At 41.5% G+C, this 23,693-nt stretch overlaps 2 protein-coding genes and 1 long non-coding RNA gene across 3 annotated transcripts in view; 1 reads left to right on the top strand and 2 right to left on the bottom strand.

The window, feature by feature from the left end:
* The window catches only part of LOC122729171, a 31,500-nt gene extending 28,398 nt beyond the window's left edge, over nucleotides 1-3,102 (top strand). Inside the window, exon 4 of the long non-coding RNA XR_006353311.1 lies at nucleotides 2,926-3,102. This is a non-coding gene — a long non-coding RNA (uncharacterized LOC122729171). The remainder of the gene's footprint in view (nucleotides 1-2,925) is intronic.
* On the bottom strand, nucleotides 435-3,574 carry MYF5 (myogenic factor 5). The gene is made up of 3 exons (XM_043967887.1): nucleotides 2,970-3,574; nucleotides 1,752-1,827; nucleotides 435-1,182 (listed from the first exon to the last, which is right to left on the bottom strand). The coding sequence occupies exons 1-3, from the start codon at nucleotides 3,468-3,470 to the stop codon at nucleotides 989-991; spliced, it is 771 nt and encodes a 256-aa protein (XP_043823822.1). The 5' UTR covers nucleotides 3,471-3,574; the 3' UTR covers nucleotides 435-988.
* An 8,576-nt stretch (nucleotides 3,575-12,150) lies between these two features.
* MYF6 (myogenic factor 6) lies at nucleotides 12,151-14,565 on the bottom strand. Its single transcript, XM_043967413.1, has 3 exons — nucleotides 13,969-14,565; nucleotides 13,553-13,643; nucleotides 12,151-13,239 (listed from the first exon to the last, which is right to left on the bottom strand). The coding sequence occupies exons 1-3, from the start codon at nucleotides 14,563-14,565 to the stop codon at nucleotides 13,118-13,120; spliced, it is 810 nt and encodes a 269-aa protein (XP_043823348.1). The 3' UTR covers nucleotides 12,151-13,117.
* Nucleotides 14,566-23,693: the final 9,128 nt, after the last annotated feature.

Genomic DNA, 23,693 nt, shown 5'->3' with positions numbered 1-23,693 from the left:
TTTAGCAAAAACATCTAATTTATGTTTTAATAGCCTTTTACAAACATCAGAATTCTATAAATTCTGCATGTTAATTTAGACGTCATTAGTGTGAAATCACCTGCAGATCTCCATTTCCATAGCAGAATTATCATTCCCTAAGAAATGTCAAGTTAGAGAAAAGCTATCCTATAGCTATGAAAGACCTAATTGGTTTCATATTGACATTTATCATCATGAAGTAAACAGGACTTAGAAAGTGTCCTCAAGATTCCAAATGCCAGAGTTAGTCTAATATTTTAACGTATTAGTATTGTGTAAGCACAACTTAAAGGACTTTGTACAATTTCTTGCTAATTCCTCTGGAAATTGTCATGTTCTTTCAAAGAATCAGACCAACATATTTCTGTGAGTAGACATTTTTATTTTTAGTGGCACTTCCAAAGTTTCTCATATCTTGAAAATATCCACAAAAATACTGATTTGTTCTTACATTAGAAAGATGCATTTTGCATATGAAAGAGTAAAATAGATAATATTAGGCAGTATTTTTTTCTTTTTATTGAATAAAACTGACTTTAGGAGCAAGCAAAATTGAACAATGGTTAGTCTCCTGTAACTGATCCCACCCATCTTTTAAAGTAGAAAAGGCAGTTCTAATAACCATGAAAGAATGTTTTTGATAAGCAACTTTTATGAAAATATAACTTAAGTAATTCTGAAAGTTACTCCTCTCCACAACTTTCTGCTATGAATAATAATATTAAAATATATATCAAAAGTAAAAACAAAGCATTCATATGATGGTGACTTTTTAGTTAAATACATTTTCTTATAAAGTGGCAAAATAGTATTCACAAATATACAATTGACACAAAATATTTATACACAGAATGTCTTAGTTTGGAACTTTGCACAACCTCCTGCTTCATGGTCTAACAGGCTTTCCTGTTAATTCTGTACTTGGAGGTAAAAATCAGTTGGTGGAATTAATCTCAAGTCTCAGAGTTCATAGCACATGATAGATGAGCCTGGAATTAGGGGCCCCTGGTGTTTCTGGCTGAGAGTCAGTACTGTCGATTGGAGAGAGAGAAGCAGGGTCCTGCAGATTCAACATAGGTTGATCAGAAGATGAGATCCTATCCACTATGCTGGATAAGCAGTCTAAACTGGATAATGCGGAATTTTTGTCCGTGGAGGAAACTGAGGATGAGAGAGAAATACATTATGAATTAGACATGGGTAGAAAGATTGGCTCTTTTGCCCTCCCCCTCTCTCCTGATCCTTTCCTCCCACACTCAAAAGTCAGGTGGCCATAGAAAAAGAGAAGCATAAATTGGAAGTAAATATCTGAGTGACTCAGGCTAAAATACATGTCTTTGATGGCTGAGGATGAGGGTAATGGGGAGGGACTGGGAACAGAGTTTTTGCCACTGTTGGGTTGAGTTTCCATTTGTTTGTTTGCTTGTTTGTTTTTAGCTCAAAATTTCACCAATTCATGTCTTAGCCAATACAAAAACTAGAAGAAGTCACACCTGAAAAAGTTTTGGTTTGCTTAGAGCAGCACTCTTTAAACTGTATTACAATATGTTTGGTTTTCTTTGTCATCTTCTGTATTTTGTTTTATGCATTGGAAAACATTATTCTGAGAAGAGATTCATAGGCTTCACAGACTACCCAAGGGATCCAATGGAGGTTAAGAACGCTTAGTCCACAGTATGGGCTGTTTAGTTGACTAGGTTTGAAGCTCACCTATGACCATTAGCACTTACCATTTGTCATATCAGGGCAGTAGACACTGTCAAAACTACTGTTTCTTCTGGACCACACGGGGCTGTTGCACTCAGCCTAAGAAAAGCAAAGCACAAGAGAGAAAGTAGGTTTTACTGTCTGTCAACCTGGGACTCTGAACAAGGGGTCAGATAACTTCTGCTGACCCTTCTCAACCTCTTACTTCAAATTTGTTTTTGAAATGTAGAACCCTAGTGAAATTGCTAGGGCAAAGAGGTGGAGGAGAAGGACAAAGGAGAGGAGAAAGAAAAGGAAAAAAAGAAAGAAGAAAAAGAGAAAGGGAAGGAATGAGAGGTAGAGGGATACAGAGACAGAGACATTGAGTTAGAAAAAGAAGATGAGATGAGATGGGATGAGATTGCAATAGTCATTGGTTTATGCATGAAGAATAGATGGACATATGAGGAAGCTACCCTAATTTAGTGAAAGAACATTTTCCCAGGGCAACAACACATTAAAACCTGGCACAGATGGAGCAAACGCTCTCAGAAAAGAATGCATCAACAACTTCTCAGAGCCAGGCTTCCTCAGGGGAGGGGTTATGGCTTGAGTTGGTAGGGTTTTGTTTTTTTTCCATTTCTTCATTAAGTTATTAAAAACATGGGCAATGTAGGCTTCAGAGATTGCCCGTTAGTTCTCTGTGTGTGGCAAGGCAGACTTAAATTACATTTTTGGAAATGGACCACGATGGAGAAAATTTTTCATTGCTTCCTCCCAAAGACCACTTTGTGAGCTTTCTCCCTGGCAGCAACCTTAGCAAGCAGCACCTTGCTGAATGAGGTGTCCTCCACTGCCTTGGAAACAGTGTTGTGTCAATTACATGGCAATTGCATATACTAACAGTTGACTCCCAGGGTCAGAGTTGGAAGAGACCTTAGAGAACATCTAGTTCGCCACCACCACCCCCATTTTGCAAATGAGCAAATCGGGGCAGCTTAAGGTCACAAGAGATGAGCAACAATGAGCAGCCAGGTTTTCTGAGTTTCAGCCTAGTAATCTCTACAACAGGCTGGCTGCTTTCCTAAACCGGGACCATATAATTTTCATAGACCTGGGCCCTTTCAGAATTTCACAATATTAAAAGTCACCCTGAGCTTAAAAAAAATCAAGCCACCTAACACCTTTCTAGCATTTTTTTCCATTTATTTTGAACAGTAATAATAGAAGAAAGGGAGACAACCATCTACGTATGAACTTACCATCCCATCGGAGCAGTTGGAAGTGGGGCTGGTGGGCTCAGAGCAGCTCTGCCCAGGTAGAGTGTAGTAGTTTTCGACCTGTTCCCTCAGCAGTTCTTGGAGGCTCTCGATGTATCTAATGGCATTTCTGAGGATCTCCACTTTGGGGAGTCTCTGGTTAGGATTGGCCGTAGTACACCTCTTAAGCGTCTCAAAAGCCTGGTTCACCTTCTTCAGCCTCCGCCTTTCCCGCATGGTGGCCGCCTTCCGCCTGTCCATGGTGGTGGACTTCCTCTTGCAGGCTTTGCAAGCCCACATGAGGCAGTGGCCGGCTTGGTGGTGACCCGTCGGGGCTCTCACATGCTCCTCTTCGTCCGAGCCTTGGAGGTCTGTTTTGTGGGATCCGAATGAAGTCATTCTGGACTCAAAGTCGTCCCCGAAGTCCCCTTCTGGAGAAGGGATGCAGGAGCTGTCGTAGAAGAATTCGGATGGGGAGAATTGGCAGCTCTCTATCATTTCCATTCTGCCAGAGGAGAGAGGGAGGGGTGTTGCACCTGGACTGCAGAGAGAGAGACTCCAGTGAAAGTTACTCTGGCGTTCCACTTGGTCAATTTTCCTCAGCAATTAGCTAGGGGAGAGGCTAGTGTCCTTAACTCGCAGGCATGGCCTCTTTATATATTCACGGAGAGGGAGGCTGGTCCACAGTGGCTACTCATTATTAGCATATCCCACCACAACCCCTACTGGGGGCTGTCTGGGCAAACCTACTTTCCCCAGGAGACAATTTGCTGTTTACAGCTCCTTTTGACTAGTTAATGATTTTACTGCATTTCTTTTTAATGGGGGCTGGCTTCCCCACCCACCCAACCCCTCCCCTTTCGTCTTCTCACTTTCACTTACAATTTAACTAAACCATGAGATTATTTCTAAATGTGATCCTAGCAACAACCAAAATTAAACTTTAAGAAATTTCCTTCTTTCTTCATTTTCCCCCTATGAAACAACCTAGACCTGGGACAAAGAAAATCAGAAGTTCTATGGATGTGGAGAGGGCCCTACTGTTGAATCAGTTATTTCTCCTTTCAAAAACCTTAACATCAGTGATTCTTCAGACAAGTGTGCAGAATGCATGAGTTTCATAAACCTGAAATGCATTGGACTCTAAGCTTTTCAAATCTTTTGGTGGGCTAGATTGAGAACTCCTCTGAGTAAGACTTGGAAAAGGTCATCTTTAAAAGTAGTTGCTTTAATGATGATTTTTTAACAAATCAGGCCTTTCTTAAATGCATATCATTGCTCATCTTAAAAGAAATGGTGAAAACGAGAACAACCAAGTAAATGAGTTAGAGCTTGAATCAATATGTCTTTTAGCATTTGAAATCAAGGGACCTCAACAAACCCCAGAAGGAAAGAAGACATGAAAAAGGGAGAGAGAGAGAGAGAGAGAGAGAGAGAGAGAGAGAGAGAGAGAGAGAGAGAGAGAGAGAGAGAGAGAGAGAGAGAGAAAGGATGAAAGAGAAAATCAGATCTTAGGCTAATCCGTCTAACTTTTCTTGGTCTCTAGCTCTGACCCCCGTGTTTCCACAGACATAACAGAGAAGCAAGACTTGGGGTTTGCTCATTTTCTTCTTTCAAGCAAACTTACACCGTTACAGATGCGTCCCAGCTGCCGGAGCCACAATTGCTCCTGCTAGTGTAAAATTTCTAACCCCACAATCCCTAAGTAACTTCACACAAACCGGTGACAAAAGCCTTCCAGAAAGCTTGCAGCTAGATCATTGTAACCCTGGGTGGGGAGGTGGGGGGTGGGGTGGGGTAGAGGAAGGGGATGGTAATTAAAGTGGTAATGAAACCATTAACAGACAGTTGCCAGAGCCCCAAGAACCAGCCCTTTGACCACATTCAGATAACTTGTGTTTGTGTGTTTTGAATTTTAGGAAAATGGGTTACTCAAGGCACATGCCCATGTGTCATTATCTAGTTGCTAGATTCTAGCCTGAGTTAGCTCTCTGCTAGGACTACATATGAGCTCCTAGAGGAAGCGGCCTTGCTTTAAATACATTCTACCAGCCTGTCCAGTAAGTGTTATAGCTTCCTAATACTTTTTGTCTGGGGACCTTGGGGGATTGTTGGGGGGTCCTTGCTACCTCAAATCCTAAAAGCCCCACCCTTCCTAGGGAAAAAGTTTCTCTTAAAAATTTTGCACAAGCCCATATTGCTCACCCCAAAGGTTCTTTAATTGCCTGGCCAGTTGGGAGTACATCTGCAGTTTATTTAGGGCTATAAACAGGACCAGAGTCTTTGAAATGAATCCTGTATTAAGAGCATAAAGCTGATAAAGGAATAAAGTTACAGGGGGGGAAAAAGCAAGACTTTGAATGGGAGCAATCCTTGGTCAAGTAGCTGGAAACATTAAAATGGCTTCCATCATCTTTGAAGTATATCTGAGGAGGAGTTTCCCCTTTGTCTTTTTAGACCCCCCCCTCCACATACACACACCTCCAGCATGGTGTTTTAGACATATAGGAAGATAAGAGATAAGACCTATGATACCACTGATAAACTCTCTCCAGGCATTCTTAACTTTTTTCCCCCCTGAGTCTACCCCTTTAGCAGTCTGGAAGTCTAAGAATACTTTCTCAGTAGGTTTTTAAACGAATAAAATAGGTTCCATAGATTTACAAAGAAAACATTATTTTCAAGTAAAATCAAGAAGTGCTTATTGAATGCCCACTATGTGCTAAATGCTGGAGTTTTTTTTTTTTTTAAAAAGGCAAAAAACAAAACAAACCCAGTCGCAGCTCTCAAAAAACTCACAGTCCAATTGGGGATATAACAAGTGAACAACTATGTACAAAGTAATTATAGACGTGATAAATTAAAGATAATCGCAAAGGTGAAAAATTAGTATTAAAAGGGAGTGATGATTTTCCCTAGAAGATAGATTTTAGCGGGTACTGAAGATTTTGTTTGGAATTTAAAATATAGTTAAAAACAAAACAAAACAAAACAATAACAAAACAAAAAAACAGCAGCACCAGCAACAGATAACCCTGGATCAAGAACTTCTGCTTTATATCACACAGGTTTTACACTTATACTTTTAGGGGCTTGCCGAGAGCACTGAGGAGTTAAGTGATTTGCCCAGGCTCACGGAATTCACTTAGGTGTCATGGAGGGGACTTGAATCCAAATCTTGCGGTCTTCCGCATCAGCTCTCTAGGCACTGTCACACAGCCTTTAGCGTAATAGTAGGTGCTTCTGGAATTTAAGTGGGTTGAAGTATTTGCCAGGAAGTTGTGATTTTTTGGTCAGCAGTAATCTGACTACCTTTCTTGGATGGTGGATCGCAGAGATGTTGCCTGAGCACATTGAGCAAGTGCTAAAATAGAGCTGTTTACAGGTTCGTGCTCTGGTCACAAACAAACTTGATCTTTAATGATGTGGCTAGGGGGGTGTGGGGGAGGGGCTAGGAGAGAGGTGGTCAGTGGCTGTGACGTTTCTGATCCACCTTTCACTTGGATTCCTTTCCATCACTCACTGGTACTGGAAGGCCAAAGTACAACTTCTTTCCTACGCCTAGGGTTTTCTTTCGCTCTCCTTTAGGCCGAAACTTTCCATCAGATTCCCACAGTCCTGCCCAGGTGAGGGTCCTTGGCCATGGGCGATGTATCTCTTCCTTTCCTCCTCCCACCCCAAATGGGCTACTGCAGACGGCACAACCTTTTGCTTCTCTCCTCTTCTCCATCTGCCCGTGTTGTGCCGGGAAGGATGCTGTCACTCACGAAGCTCTGTCATTAGGAGAAGCCCTCCGAGGTTACAGTTCTCTTTGGTAAAGTGATCTCAAAACACATTTGCAAACGTGCAGAAGGCGAGTGGAACAGCAGAAGTACCCAAAAGCCCAGCGCCCGGAGTTGCTTAATGGGGCTTGAGAGGGGGAGAGACCTAAACCGCTGGGCTCTGGGGACTGAGGTGCTGAAAATAGGATGCCAGGGCAGCAGAACGAGCTAGACACAACTTTTAAACCGTGCTCGGAGGCGAAGAGAGAAAGGCATCAGAAAATAGGAGGAAATCTTCAAAGGACGAAAGACGCCAGCATTTCAAAGGCTCTGGGACTCTGGAAGGGTTTGGCCGCTCTTTCTTTAGGGGAGAACCAAAACTAGCGGCGATGGAGAATGGGAGGGTGGGTACAAGAACTTTTCAGAGGACTTAAGGGACGTGTTTTATGCGCTTTTATAATCTGTGCCCCGCACATAATAGAGCTTAATAAAGTATTTGCTGAATTGAAATAGGATGGGATCGAATTGATTTCCAGCCCTGCTGGTCCGTGCCCCTTCTGAGAGAGTTTATCATTTGCAGCAAAGAAAACAAACTCCACCTTCCAGTATTGTTTTTTCTGGTAGCTGAATTCTATTCGAACAATCACAGACCACTTCCAGTGTGTAAAAGTACAATTAGAAAGGATGTCTCAATGCACCTCTCCTTCTTTATTCTCCTTTGCAGAAAGAAGTGAACGCCTATGGAAGAGGAACACTAAAATACCAGTTGTTTTGCTGAAATGATTGTATTTCTCTTTCTGGCTTTTAAATTCTTTATTAAAAGTGATGGCTCTCTGGGGCAGGCAGAAGGAGGAATGTATTTGGAAACAAAAACAAAAATATCAATAATGATGTACATATATACACATATGCAAAAACATATATGCCTATATAGGTATATCTGTAGATAGATAGATAGATAGACAGATAGATAGATAGATAGATAGATAGATAGATAGATAGATAGATAGATAGATAGATAGATAACCAGCCCAATTCTGTATTTCTGCAAAGTCCGTGCCCTATATCTGCAGGAAATCCTCCATTATATCACAATCCTGATTTTTGACAAGGAAAAGAGTAGTGTGATGCACACATGAAACACTAAACAAAGCTTTATCAAATATAATCTAATCTAAGAAGTACAGGACAACCAAGGCATATGACCCAATCAATTGTATGCTTTGAGCTGTTATGGCCAATTTACTTTTTTCTTCTACTTTCTTTTTTTAATAAATGAAGGTTGCTCGCACTATATATAAAAAACAAGTAATTTGCTTTCTGTACAGTTGTAGTAATTTGTGCCAGGGAAGTAAGGCTCTGCAAATAAAAATGCGTCATTCCAAGGGGCTCCTTGATTTTTAAGGACACTTTTAAATCACCTTCACAACTTTTACTAATAGAGATTATTACAGTTAAAACAACATAGATTTATGGACCTCTCACTGTGGACGTATGGGCTCTCTACATAAATGAGTTTGGGAGCTGGTGTTCACCAGAATTCCAGACCCCTGAGAAGTCACCAAGGTTTTTCTTTAAGAAGTCAAATATCAGGAAGAGAAGGCAATTTCAAGGGCTTCTGGCCTATCTTCTTGGACAGAGCCCCCTTAAAGACAGAGGCAACAGAGGATTATTAATCAGTTTGAGGGAAGGGGAATTCTTAATCACTTTCATTCTTATTAAAGGGGATTTTTGTAATGTGCTAAACTTTTGGCTACTTTCAGTTCTGGGAACCAGGCACACCTAAGTAAACACATTAGTACCTGACAGAGCTGCTGGAAGAATTTGTGGGGAAGACAGCTGAAGAAGACATTGGCCTCTGCTTGGATACTGGGGCTCCCAGGAGAGATCAAAGGGATGCGGACTTGAGACTGGGGAGAAGGATAGTCCCTACAGCCACAGCTTGTTGGAGCACATGGCTCAGCTGCTCAGTCTTGGTTGCTGAGTCTGAAAGCCAGCAGACATTGCTCTAAGAGCCAAAACTAGCTTTTTAGGGTGAAAAGTGGCTGACTAGATTCTCTCTCTCTCTCTCTCTCTCTCTCTCTCTCTCTCTCTCTCTCTCTCTCTCTCTCTCTCTCTCTTTCTCCCCCTCCCTTCCTCCCTCCCTCTTTCCCTTTCTTTCTCACTGTCTCTGTCTCTCTCTCCCTTCCTCCCTCCCTCTTTCCCTTTCTTTCTCACTGTCTCTGTCTCTCTATTCCTGTCTCTGTTTCTTAAATTACATTTCCTGTGACTTAAAAGGCTTGTATAAGGGCAGGGAATGAGGTAGTGGTGATGAGTAGAAAGGTGAGATGTTTTTAATAGCCTGGCTCTTTGGGGATATACCTTATTATCCAGCAAAAAATTAAATTAAAGAAATGAAACTACAGTAACTTGAAACAAAAATGTCCTTATCCTCCCCCCCCCCCATCACACACACACCTTGTTTACTTTGGGGGGAAAAGGGTAAAATGCTCCTGGCAGAGGATGTTCCAAAGAGATAGGTAAATTCTAACACGAACCCATTAATAAATACTAAAGCCATTTCAGCAAGACGTTTTTCAAAGTCTAAAGTTCTGAAGGAAGCTGTGTATTTCTCATTTCCAACCTCCTCCAAACCCACTTTCACCCTATCAATAATTTTGGTACTTCGGAGAATCTGAGATCGGAGGACCTGGGTTTGAGTCCTGGTGATGCTTTCTATACGTTTAGCTGCAGGCAAGTCTGCTCACTTCTTTGAACCTCAGTACCTCATTTGTAAATTGAGAGTTGCATTAGGTGACCTCTAGCATCCCTTCCAACATTAAATCTATGACTTTTTGGACAGAGCCAGGAACAAATTACAACCTGGAATCTCAGCAGATGTCCATGGGTTTGAAATCTTATGGCTCAGGTGAGTTGAGCAAAGCTAGCAGTCATTTTGAAGAGACTCTCTCCTGGTAATATTCTTGAATGGAAAAAAAAAGTGCTGATCCTATTCTAAACTTGATAACTTTGAAGCTAGTCTGCCTTTGGAAAGAGGTTAGGTTACAATTAAATCACAAACCACTTATCTTTCCCCAGTTATTACCTCCTGATTGGAGTTCCCAGAAACCTGTTTGCTTTGGCTTTGGACTTGGTAAAGATTATCATTATTAATATCGAACAAAAACATTTTAATTGCAAACACACTGAGGGTTTGCATTGGAAAGCCTTACATATCAGCTACAGGATTGGAGGTCATAGGGAGCCTTTGGGAAATATTTGCTTTATTTAATGAAGAACTTCTATAGGCAAACTTTACTCCAAACAATTTCTCAGGTTACCCTGCTACTGGAGATTGGGTGAATTCTGTGTGTGAAGATGGAATAAAATCCAGCAGCAAGGCTAGCCCCTGAGTTTAAGTAGCAACTCTACTGAGACATAAATTTAGTAGCCTGACCAAAACAGGAATCTAACACACACAGCAGTTATGATTAATTATGATTGCTTCCTAATTGTTTTAATTAGTAAATACATCAAATTCAGAAAATGGTTTCTTTTGTTACAGGACAGTTCATCCCAATCACACATGTACACATACATACATCCCACTCACTAGGGAGAAAACCAACATAATATATACCACAACAGTATACACATGTCCTGCATATTACAATCCTTTCTGATATGATGCATTAGAGATGGAGTCCTTTGCTATAGGTCATTTGCTGCTTTAGTTTGCCGGTCACAAACTTGACACTTGGAGAAAAAGTCTTCTGGAAACAAACCTCAGGAAAATGAAAAGGAAAAGAAGAGGAGAGGAGAGGAGAGGAGAGGAAAGGAAAGGAAAGGAAAGAATGAAAACCTAGTACTCAAAGCTGTTATTTGAGTTTTTACTTTATGGGGTGGAGGAGGAGGAAATGGGAGTATAGCTTTGAGAGAATGCCTCCTAATGGCATCTGGCATGATGTAAAGGGCTTTGGATTGAGAGTTGAAGTTTTTTGGGCTGCAGTTACCATTCTCCCACTTACTGGTCTTATGCCTCAGTCAAGTCATTTCATTTTTGAGTCTCAGTTTCCTTGTCTGTTAAATGAGCATGTAGGATGATATTATATCTCTGAGGTCACTTACTGCTTTAATACATCAGGAGTGTAGAAACCTTCAGAGAAGAGATATAAAATGTTCTTTCTTCAAATGAGTATGACTCAACACATTCTCTGTTGAAATGAGTCAAGGGTGATGACAGATGGAGCTAAGCTGATGGATATAGGATTTAGAGAAGAGTGAGATTTTAGGACTTGAATACCAGAATTTGAGGGAGCATAGAGCTGGGGTGCTTCTTGTTTACTGGAGGGCATGGTATAGACTTGAGGGTCATACCCTTGGGCTCAAACCACATATCTGATGCTTGCTACCTGTGTGGTTATGTTGCTTAAAGTCCCTGGGCCTCAGTTTTCTCAACTTTAAAATGAGCTTACAATAACCTTTGACGTCCCTTCTAGCACAAGATCTACATTTCGTATTCAGGCCACTCTCTGGGGATGTGTGTTTTAATAACCCCACGTCCTCACTATACACAATACAAATGACAAACCTCTTAGGGGTAAGAGGGGAGCTGGGAACAGGGACAGAAATGAAGGAAGATTTATTTGTGATCTAGGGGTTTTCTGTGATGGGGAGGCAAAGGAGAGGGAGACATCTTACAAGAAAAGAAGTCTAAAGAGACCTCTTCTTAACAAGACTGAAAAGAAAGGCACCATGTCAGGGACTCCCCACCCCCCCAACATCTCCTTCATGTTGCAGTTTTCTAGGTGGTCGCCCCTTATTGGGATTACAGTATAAACAAGGCTGGCACACGTTGTAAAGAAAACCTCCTTGGGATCAACTCCTGGAGTTTCTAGCCTCCCATTGGACCTGGTAAGAGGCTTCATGTGTTGTTGTTGTTGTATTCCTTAGTGAGCTTTCAAGCATTTAACCCTTTCCTCCTCTGGAGCAGAGGATACTCCCATCAAAGAGGCCTCCCCTCCCCCCAGCTCCAAAACCGAAATTCCTCTCCTTTTGTCCTACTTACTGGAAAAACAAACCCAAGCTAACTAGGCCTTAGAGGCAGTCAAGCCTTCTAGAGTCTGGTCTAGTGCAGGGTCTTCACTTAGCTCCCCTAATCTTCCCAGTAGTAGCCCTGAGAGAGGGAGGGGAAGCTCTGGTTGTTACCCCAATAGCTTCTGGGATCAGATAATGCCCCGAGACTCCTCTTAATTTCTCAATCTATCAGCTGGCATTTATTTATTGATTACTATGTACCAAGCACTCTGCTAAAGATAAAAAGAAAAAGCAATACAATTCCTATCTTCTACAGGGAAAAGTGACAGCAGAGTCAGGGAGAGTGTGCAGATGTGTGTGTGTGTGTGTGTGTGTGTGTGTGTGTTTATCCATTCCCAGATTCTCTCAGGTGGAGAAAGTATGGGGAAGAGGTAGGAGAGGGTGGGAATGAGACACAGCACATTTATCCTTTTGATTTGGAGCACAGAAGAAGGAAGGAGAAACAGAATCTTATGCAAACCAAAGGAATAAATGGAGAGGAGGGATGATGGTATTCAGATGATTCAGACAAATTATCAGAATATTACCTGGTTGTCCCCCTTGTCCAGCTCCTCATTCTGAACTCCCTCCACACACTCTTCTTTTCTGCTGGGGTAAAATTGTTGAATGGAGAGGCTAGTTTTTGAATTAAGAAAATAAAGTCTCCCGTCTCTGGTCTCTGCCCATAAGTACAACTTGGAAAAACCTTCAAACCTCAATATCTATTGAAAAGAATTGAAATACCCTTGCCAATTCTCTGCCACTCCAAAGGCTTTTGAGAATATAGAAAGATCTTTTATTTGTACAATACTTGCATCCTCGAACCACTTATATACAATACTGCATTTCCCATCTTAAATACATCTCTGACGTTTACATAAAAAAGAGAAAGTACTAAAAGTATTTACAAAAAGAAAACCCAAACACGAAATACACATTAAATAAAACTAACATTAAATCACAACTTTCCCACTTGGTTTCAGACAGGAATGAACTTCTCTGGAGCTGGTCATGATAGGCATTGTCACGACAAAAGTCAATCTGATAAATTAAAATAAAAAAATGAAAAGGCCAAAGGATGGTCTATGCCAGGAGAGATTCAGGAGACCAAAGGCAGAGGGTTTTCCGTCTGAATGTACACAACCGTTTAGGGGATTTTTTTTGGAGAACATATCACTTTGTTTCCACCTTTTAGAAAATCCTGGGCATGGTTTCTTAAATATTAATGCAATGTAACCTAATCTAAAAGTTAGGAATGGGGTTGGGGTGGGTATGGAGCAGGAAATAATCTTCCAAGGGAAGCGAAGATCCCTCCAGAACCAGCAAAGTAGTTCCTTATTTCTCCACCGCCTCCTCCACGCTGATAAGCTTAGGGTCTTCCGAGGAAATACTGTCCACTATGGAAGAAAGGCACCGGAGGCTACTGGAAGCAGATGATTCGATTACAGGCCCTCCGACTGTAAGGAAGGAGGCAGAGGCAGTGTTAAAAGAGATGAGACAATCCAAATCCACCGAAAACGAAAGTCCACAGGTTTTTGCAAACTCTTTTAGGTCCTTTTAAGAATTCCAAGCTGGTGAGACTGCGGGAGAAGACACATTTCTCCCTGTCACATTGTTTTCATGTCTTCAGTCTCCTATTGTCCTCCCTCCCCCCGAGAGCTTCCCACCACTCCACCACTCCCCCCCCCACACACACACTTACACACACGTTTTAATTAATGTGTCCAGACTCTAAGCTGGTCGTGAAGGGTCTAACTTCAAGTACTTTACCTTCTCTGGGATTTATGACTAGGGCCCTGGAATGATCAGAAACATTTTCCCATTCAGAGCTGCAGGTGCTCAGGAAATCGGAACTGGGGAGCTGAAGCAAACACAAGAAAGATCAGTGAGGCTAGATTAAGAAGCAGGGGTCAGAATGGGACGGGGTGGGGCGACTTGCTTCTCGGGTTGGGGGCGAGGGAGGATCGGGGGTGATCCAGTGGTGGGATTAGGGGATCTCTAGTCCAATTAACTCGCCAACAACTCCAGCTGCGCTTTCCAGGGCTCCTTAAGCAGGAAGGGCAAGCGGGTGGGGTGTGGGGAGAAGGATGGGGTGGGGGCTGCGGGGAGGGGATTGGGGAAAGTACGACAGCAGCTGGCCTTTTCGCCCTAGGAAGGATGCAGCCAAGGCCTCTGGGGGCCCTTACATTTGCTTGCTTAGGGCTGTAAGTGAAGGGGTCTGCCCCCAGCTCCTGCATCTTCTCCTGCTGATCCAGCCGGTGCAGGAGGTCCTGCAGCCGCTCGATGTAAGTGATGGCGCTCCGCAGGATCTCCACCTTGGGCAGCCTCTGGTTGGGGTTGGCCACCGTCCTGCGCTTCAGAGCTTCGAAGGCCTCATTGATCTTCTTCAGGCGTCGCCTCTCGCGCAGGGTGGCGGCCTTGCGCCGGTCTGTCGGGGCCGATTTCCTCTTGCAAGTCTTACAGGCCCAGATGAGGCACTGGCCCGGGCAGTGAGGGGGCTGAAGGCCTGGGGGCGCCAAAACGTGCTCCTCGCCGCTGCTGTCGCTCCCGGCTTCGGGGGGCATTTGGTCCTGGCAGGGGGACAGGGTACCATCGCTGCTCGGGTACAGAGGGGAGCCCTCGGCCATCTCCAGCTGCTGGAGGGCTCCATTCTCTCCGTCCAGGTAGAAGAAATAGGAGCCCGTTTCGAAAAGGTCCATCATTATGCTCTCCTCTTTGGCCTCTGGCTCTGTGGGAGCAGGGTGATGGGCTCCCAACCCCGGGAAGAACCACCCAGATGGCATCTAATTAGTGAGGTGACATAAGTTGCCCCCAGCTTTATATATAGCCGAAGCTGAAACTCAATCCAACTTTTAGCTGTCGCGGTGCATCACCCTCCCAATGTGATTGCAGCTACTCTCCATCCCTCCCCCGTCCTCCCCCCCCCCCCCATGCTGTCCCTAGAACATCATCTCCTTAGAAAGACAACTCAGGTTACTACCCACTCCCAGAACCAGGAGACATCCGATTGTGTGTGTGTCTCTGTGTGTGTCTGCGTGTGTGGGAGAAGGTCAAAACGCACAGAACCACTAAACAACCCGACTCAAACAAGCCAGAGCAAGCTCTCGGATGTGCCAGTGGGCCAACTTGCTTAGAGGGCAAGGGGAGAGCAGCCAGGGTTTAGGCCAGCCATCAGTCCCCTCCCCCGCTGCCGCCCCTGGATTCTAAATATAGACCTATGCGGAAAGATTTCAAAGGCTCCTGCTATCCCTCCAAATAGACCGGCTTAATACGTTCTGAAGGCTTCAGTCCCTTTTATTTCTCCTTCCTCCTTAAGAAGATGCTAGTCCTGTGGATCTAAACTATTAGAGAGTTGTCGAAAGTTTATAAATTAGTGAGACTTCCACCTGCTCAACATAAATGTGTTTATTCTAGTCCTGTGGCTGATCCAAGGGGCTTCTTTCTTCCTCTCTCTTTTTTTTTTTAAGCACCCGCCATTCCCATGGAACAAAACTATTAGGGAGGTAAACTAAGGTTATAAGTTGGTGAGCAGTGCAGACATCAATGTCCCTTTTAAAAATATATTCATTTTAAACTTAAATACAAAATTAAAAAGGGTGAGGGAATATTTCCATGTATACAGCAGAACATAGGAGAGCACTGAATATAAAACAATAAATTTATATTTCAGGAAAACCTATGTAATATTGTGTAATACTACACATTCCTTTCAAAGCTACCCAGATTTTCTGTGCTTCCTTCTGGATTTTTGTTGTTGGTATTGTTCTCTGCTGGGCACATTTTATTTTATTTATTTCTCCCCCCCCCCAAAGCTACAATTCAATGAATATATATTGACTTATACATACATATCTATAGACATACACACATTTATGTCTGTGTATTTATATACACATATACACACACATACATGCACACATACATATAAGACCATATGATACATATTTCTTTGTCAGTTCTTTCTCTGGAGGGAAGACATCAGTCTCCTTAGCAAAAATTTGTTTCTTCTCCTCCTGTGGCTATAAATGAATTCTGTCCCAAGTAAGAGACAGTGTGGTACAATGGGAAGGGGGTTGGATTTGGAATAAGAGGACCTGACAGCCCACCTTACTAGCTTTGTAACTGGGCAAGTCATTTCACCTCAGTTTCCTCATCTGTAAAAGGAGAGGGCTTTTCAACTCTTTATCTATGATCTTATGGCAGTGGGAGCATAGGTTAAGAGATGTTGTGGTTCCAGGAGGCAATCTAATTTAACTTGCTTTGGAGAGGGAATACAGACCTAAGGATGAATCTGAGGGTTGTGGGTTCAAATCCTTACTTGCTGTGTGACCATAGACAAGTCATTTAATGTATGTGAACCTGTTTCCTCATTTGTAAAATGAGAGGGTTGGACTAAATGATCTCTGAGATCCCTCTAAGTTCTATTATTATCATCCTGCTAATTTTAGAGAAGAAGGCATTTTGGCCCAGAGAGGAAATGAGTCACCCTGGGTTACATAGGTAGGAATACAGCATTCTTTCTAATGTGCCATACTGTTTCTTGGTCTCATAGATCATTCATCTAAAGCCAGAAAGGACCTTAGAAACCATTCAAGCCCAGGGGTTCTTAACCTTTTCAGTGTGCTATCATGGAACACTTTGGCAATCTGAGAAAGCCTAGGAATTCCTTCTCAGAATAATGTGTTGTGTTGTGTTTTGTTTTATTTCTTTCTTTTTTTTTTAGTTTTTTAGTTTAGTTTTGTTTTCGTGAGGCAATTGGGGTTAAGTGACTTGCCCAGGGTCACACAACTAGTGTTAAGTGTCTGATGCCAGATTTGAACTCAGGTCCTCCTGACTCCAGGACCAGTGCTCTATCCACTGCACCACCTATCTGCCCCTTGTTTTTCTAATAAATAAAATATAATACATAGGATTGCAAAGGAAACTAAGTATATTGAAATAAAAATGCAATCTTGCCATCCAACTTTAGAAGCCATCTGGAATCTATCCACAAACCCCTTGGGGGTTCATGGATCCCAGGTTAAGAATTGCTTATCTAGTGCAAAACTTCTTTTAGGAGTGAGGCAACTAAAGCCCAGAGAATTAATTCGGTTGTTGATAACCAGTAAGGACCAGTGCCAGCATTAGGGCTCAGAATTCCTGACTCCAAATTCAGGGCTCTCTCTCTCAAATACCACATTGCCAGGACATGCCCTGTGTGCTGCAGAAAACTGTTTTAGTAAGCTGGCCTCAAAGATCAGAAGCTGGCCTCAAAGCCCTCTTCCATTCAAAGTACTACATTACATTTTTTGTTAGTTTGTTTATGAGAGTAAGAGCAAGTATAGCTAGGTGGTGTAGTGGATAGAGATATGGAATCAGGAAGACCTTAGATGAAATCGAGCCTCAGACACTTACCAGTTGTGTGACTCTGGGCAAGTCACTTAACCTCTCTTTGCCTCAGTTTCCTCAACTGTAAAATGGGGACAATGAGAGCACCCACCTTCCAGGGATGTTGAGGGAATGAAATGAGATAATAATAATAAAGCAGAGTCCCTGACACACAATAGGAGCTACATAAATGTTAACTGTTATTAAGACTCAAAATCAACAATATTAAATAGCGTTTTAGGTTTACAAAACTGCTTTACATACATTTTATTTAATTCTTGCAGAGTAATTAAGATAGTTCCATTCAATGCATTTCTTTTCTGTTTCATTCATTCGTCCATTTCTTCATCTATTTATTTATTTATTCATTCATTCACTCATTTATTTATTTTTCTTTCTTTTTTTTTTGCATTTTGAGTATGTGCTGTATGACTTGCTTTGCGGAAAATTTCTATAAAAAAAATTGAAGAATAAGACATCATCCTTTATGGCCCTTAGAAGAGAGCATAGAATTTAGAGCCAATCAATGAAAAAGCATTTAATTAGCACCTCCAGTATGCTAAGCACTGTACTAGGTGCTGGTTATGGAAAGACAAATATTCCTTCAAGGAACTTACTTTCTATTAGGGGAGAAAACATACACATATTTATGTATGAAAAGAAATACAAGGTAATTTCAGGTGGGGTAGACAACTAGCCAGGGTTGTTCTCTTCATTTTACAGTGGAGGAAACTGTGACTGTATATTCATGTGCAAGTTATCTACCCCCATTAGAATGGAAGATCCTTGAGGGCAAGGGCATGTTTTTACCTAGAGAGCAGCACGGGCCATGTTGCCCTGCTATTAAATAAATTCCAGTAGCTTCCTGTTACCTCCAGAATAAAAATAGAAAACCTTTTGCTTGGCTATAAAAGTCTGACCAGGGGAGGCCATAGAATTATCTTCTCCTTCATTCAAGACACGGTGTATATCTCATCATACTTTAATATACCATTAGCTTTTTGGACTGACATGCCAATATTGGCTTTTATTGAGCTTGTAGTCCACTAAAACCCTTGTGCAGTTGTCTAGCCACATGCCAAACATACGAAATTTTTGAAACTGAATTTTAGAACCCAGGCACAGAAATGAACATTTATCCCTATGGTAGTTCAGTGCATTTAATTTGGAAAAAGGTTCTAGCAGATTGACCTCTTTGGTAATAATAGCTAAGAGCTAGCGTTTGGAGAGTGATTTGGGATCTTAAAAGAGCTCTATATAGGCTGATGTGTGCACATGTAAATGTGCATGTATGTACACACATGTGCACATGCATGTATATTTACACATACACACTAATGTACACACATACACATATACATCTTTATATACACATTTATAGATATATGTGCATGCATATACATGTGCATAGCTGTATACATGTGTGCATACATGTATATGCACACACCTATGTATATACATGTGTGCATACATGTATATGCACACACCTATGTATATACATGTGTGCATACATGTATATGCACACACCTATGTATATACATGCATGTATATGTTAGGTGCATACGCACATATAAACACAAATGCATATACACACATATGCATACACAATACACTCACACATACATATATACACCCATGCATGCACACACATATATGCAGATACACACATACACATACGCACATACATACCTCAACTCAATTTATATATTTTGAGTTGTCTATCCCAAGCATGTGAAGAGAGAATTGGAAGCAGAAAGGGAGGCTGAGAATAATTTGTTCCAGGGGGCAACTAAGTGGCACAATGAATAAAGTACCAGTCCTGGATTCAGGAGGACCCGAGTTCAAATCCAGCCTCAGACACTTGACACTTACTATTTGTGTGACCCTGGGCAAGTCACTTAACTCTCATTGCCCGAGAGAGAGAGAGAGAGAGAGAGAGAGAGAGAGAGAGAGAGAGAGAGAGAGAGAGAGAGAGAGAGAATGAGAATAATCTGTTCCAACAGCCATGAAAGTGGCTGAAGCAGAAGTTGTTGGGTGCTTAGGGCTTGGTCAAACATCAATGACTTCTAGATCATCCCCTGTATCGTAGGCTACCACCAAGCATCCTGACTTTTGTCTTGCCACTGGACTTCAGTGACTCTTCAGATAGACTTTGTGTAACACTGCCTCACTTGAATCCAGTTCACATATGAGTCATGACAGCATCCTGTGATATCATTGGTCTGCTTTGAAAACATACAACCAATATGCTAACTCATTCCATCCTCACAGCACCCCTGAGAGGTAGGTACTATCATCATCTCCGTCTTACAGATGAAGAAAGCAAGCCACTTAGAGGTTAAGTGACTTACCCACAGTCAGGATTCGAACTTAGGTCTTCCTCATTCTCAAGTTGAGCTCTCCATCCCTTTTCTGTCATACGTTGTGTTTCTTATTCCTCCCGACTTTATGTAATTTTCAGATTTGATGTACATATTATTTAGGCCTCGATCCCCTCTCTCAAGCATCATCTATGGAATAGCCAAGGGATCCCTACCTCAATTCACATTCTCTTTGCACTTGTGTATTCTGTATGTTTTGTGCTACTGAGAGAGTTTTTTCATACCAATCTGAAGAGAAAGCTAGCAATCTAGTCATAAGCCAGTCATAATAACCTAATCAAAGTGGGAGTAGGGAAAGAGAGGGGTAAGAAGCAGGGTGTGGGGGGCAGGAAAGGCAACTCTGCCACTTGTTACTTGAATTATTGAGAGAAGCTAGCAGAAATCCCACAGTTTAATGATTGATTACATTATTAACTCATGTTATCCAACCTCAATTGGTCCCTCACTGTGGCAAGGCAACCCTTTTATTCTTCTTTAATTGGTTCCTTACCTAACTCCCCAGAGAGATTATTCCAAGACTTCAAACATGTCCAAGTTTTCCCCATCCTTAAAAACAAAACAAAAAAAAGCAAAAAACCAAAAAAAACCTTTCCTGGTGCTTGTTACCATCTTGGACAGCTAGGTAGCACAGCAGATAGAGTACTGTGCCTGGAGTCAGGAAGATCCATCTTTGTGAGTTCAAATATGGCCTCAGACACTTACTAGCTATGTGACTCTGGGAAAGTCACATAACTGTTTGTCTCAGTTTCCTTGTCTGTAAAATAATCTGGAGAAGGAAATGTCAAACCACTCCAGTATTTTTGCCAAGAAAACCCCAAATGGGGTCACGAAGAGTTGGACACTACTGAACAACAACAGATTATCCTCTTAGGCTATTGTCCCATATCCATCCCTCTTTCCTTTCTCACCCAGACTCCTTCAAAAAGTTTTCTAACTCTCTGGGATTCTGCTGTCATCACATCCATTCCTTAACCCATTGTAATCTGGCTTCCCACTTCATTGTTCTCTAGATAAGGGCTTCTTAAACTTTTTCTATTTGCAAGTGCTTTTCACTCAAGAAATGTTTATGAAACCCAAGGTATACAGTATATAAAATAGGTATACATAACTTTTTACTGTTGTCCAATTTTGCAAATTTGCTAAATTCAGTTATGTGACCTCATATGGGGCCACAACCAACAATTTTAAAAGTTAGGCTCTTTTTAATTTGCCTTTCCTCATTTAAGGGGTGACAGGCTAAAGGCCCGTTGCTAAGAGATACAGAGACAAGCTATAGCCATATTGCCTTCTTCCAATCTTAACTACTCTACCTTATATAGACTGTTTCTGGCATAAGACATTTGCCCTCTCTCTGCCTTCATTTCCGATTCCAAGAATGAAGACAATGGAATGGCACACCTGTCAAACCATTCAGTGAGCATAATATAAGGAGGGAAGAGTGAAAGCCTAAGTAGAGATTAACTGCAAGGATAAGGATGTGTGTGTATGTGTGTGTGTGTGTGTGTGTGTGTGTGTGTGTATCTCTTGGGCTCATACATTTGATAAGTTTGCTTTTTTTTTTTATGAGATATTTTATTTTTTCCAGATAAGTTTGCTTTTTAAAATTTTAATTTCTATCAGTGTACACATTGAAATTTTCTTCAAAAATTCACATATACATTTACACAACTATACTTCCCAAATATATGAATACACATATGTGTATATATGCATGTGTATAGGTATTGTGTGTATGTATGTACATACACATATGTATGTATGTATGTATGTATGTATGCCTCAGAAAACATTATTCCCATTATATGCTCCCAGAACTAAAGACTCTAGGCTCTAGAGAGATTTCAAGTGCTGAATCAATCATTTCACTTGTTCCTCTGAACTGTACTTTCTGACTTCTCACAAGCAGGCTTGTTTAGGCAAGCACATGCTATTGAAGCCATATTCATTCAACCATCACTGTTGCCAGGGAGGGAAGGGGAGAGAGAGATCCCCTCTCTCCTACCTTGCAAAAAGTCTAAGGGAGAGGCTGCTTGAATCATAAGTAATATACTCCAGAGAAAGGGCTGAGTAACTCCTCTATCAATCATCTATCTCATTGATATATTTTATGCTGTCTCTTCTACAAATTTTTTCATTGGTAATATACTATAGCCTACCCATGGTCCCATGCACTTCTCTATTGACCTTTTGTGTGTGTGTGTGAGGCAATTGGGGGTTAAGTGACTTTGCCTAAGGTCACACAGCTAGTAAGTGTTAAGTGTCTGAGGCTGAATTTGAAGTCAGGTCCTCCTGACTCCAGGGCCAGTGCTCTATCTACTGTGCCACCTATCTGCCCCCTCTATTGACTATTTGATGACCAACTGCTTTAATTTTTCAAAAAGGGCCAGTCATGACTCACAAGGAAGAGATATAGCATGTGGACAATTCATATATTCTCATGGTACCCTCGTGATGTCAAGAAATCCAGAGGAAGAACTTAGAAAACTGTGTGGATTGCTTTGGAGTATTTTTATGATGACCAAAGGATTATAGCATTAGAGGAAAAAGGAACCTTGAAGGTCTTCTACTCCAAATGTCTCTCTCATTTTACAGATGAGAAAACCTAGGCTGAGAAAGGGAAAATGACTTACCTAAGTTTCTTTTTTATTTTTAATTTTTTTTAAGTGAGGCAATTAGGGTTAAGTGACTTGCCCAGGGTCACACAGCTAGTAAGTATTAAGTGTCTGAGGCCGGATTTGAACTCAGGTACTCCTGACTCCTGGGCCGGTGCTCTATTCACTGCACCACCTAACTGCCCCTTACCTAAGTTTCTATAGCCAGCAAGTGTCTGAGGCAATATTTGAACTCAGGTCTATCCTGAATGAAAAACCCAATGCTTCATCTACCAAGCCAGAACATGGACAGGAGTTGCTTTGGATTGAAAGGCATGTATATATTATAGATGTAGAGCTGGAAGGAACTTTAGATGCTCCCAAGTCCAACTTACTCATTTTATAGATGAGGAAAATGAGACCAAAACAGATGGAGTGACTTTCCCAAAATTACACAGGCAGGATTTGAATCCAGATGTTCTGAGTACAAATACAGTACACTTTCCACTGTAAGATGGGAAACATCTATATTCATGAGATCCAAGATTTATTTGGTATGCAAGTAACTGTCAAACTATGAGTCAATAATGGAGAACCATTGCTGAAAAGAATTAATTTGAGGACTATGAATTTATTTTTTTCTTTTTTGTTTGTTTGTTTGGTTTTTTGTGGGGGGGGGGCAATGAGGGTTAAAAGACTTGCCCAGGGTCACACAGCTAGTAAGTTTCAAGTGTCTGCGGCCAGATTTGAACTCAAGTCCTCCTGAATCCAGGGTCGTTGCTTTATCCACTGCCTCACTTAGCTGCCCCTGCCTATGAATTTCTAGTTGTTTAGGAGGAGGGGGGGAACCCTTTGACATCAACTTGAGCTATCCAATAAAAAAGCAACTGCATGTCAAATGAATGTCCTGGACTGGGTAACTAGCATATTAAATGGGGGAACCCTTAAGTCCTTTTCAGTTCTAAAATCCTATCACATTATGTCATTGTGAATCCTCTTTGAAAAAGTTTTTTTCCAATATAAAAGGATTATTTTTAAAAACATGAAAAACTGAGTTATTGAAGCTGACCTCCTGATTAGGAAGTGAGGGGAGAACATTTTGATCTATGGTAAATATTAATAGGGTTTTTGTTTTTAGACTGAAGAATACTGAAGCTTAAGGGATAGAAAGGAAATTTACGATTCAAGGGGACAAAAACCAGTGCAGTTTTTAACAGGTTCCAAATCCCTGCCAGAGTGTATCTTTTCCTGAACATTAAAAAGTTTTTTGTTCCTTTAAGGCAAGGGCCCGACTCAGGCCAGTCCATTGGTAGGTTAGGTTCAGTGTTGGAATGAAATAAGACACTTGTGATCATCCAACAATTAACTAAAAGAGCTTTTCATAGGTAGGCAAAGCCAATATAATAAAATGACAATTCTACCTAAACATATTTACTTATTCAATGCCATCCTAATTAAATCATCAAAGCATATATCTCGAGGAAGAAAAATAGTAACAACGAAAGTTTAATATCAAAGGGTTTAATGGAAAGAATAAAGGAAGGAGGTTTAGCCGTACCAGATTTTAAATTA

Source organism: Dromiciops gliroides, chromosome 5 (genome assembly GCF_019393635.1).
Source record: "Dromiciops gliroides isolate mDroGli1 chromosome 5, mDroGli1.pri, whole genome shotgun sequence".
NCBI classification, from domain to species: Eukaryota; Metazoa; Chordata; class Mammalia; order Microbiotheria; family Microbiotheriidae; genus Dromiciops; species Dromiciops gliroides.
The sequence above is the reverse complement of the archived record's forward strand: the minus strand, read 5'-3'. Positions and strand labels throughout refer to the sequence as shown.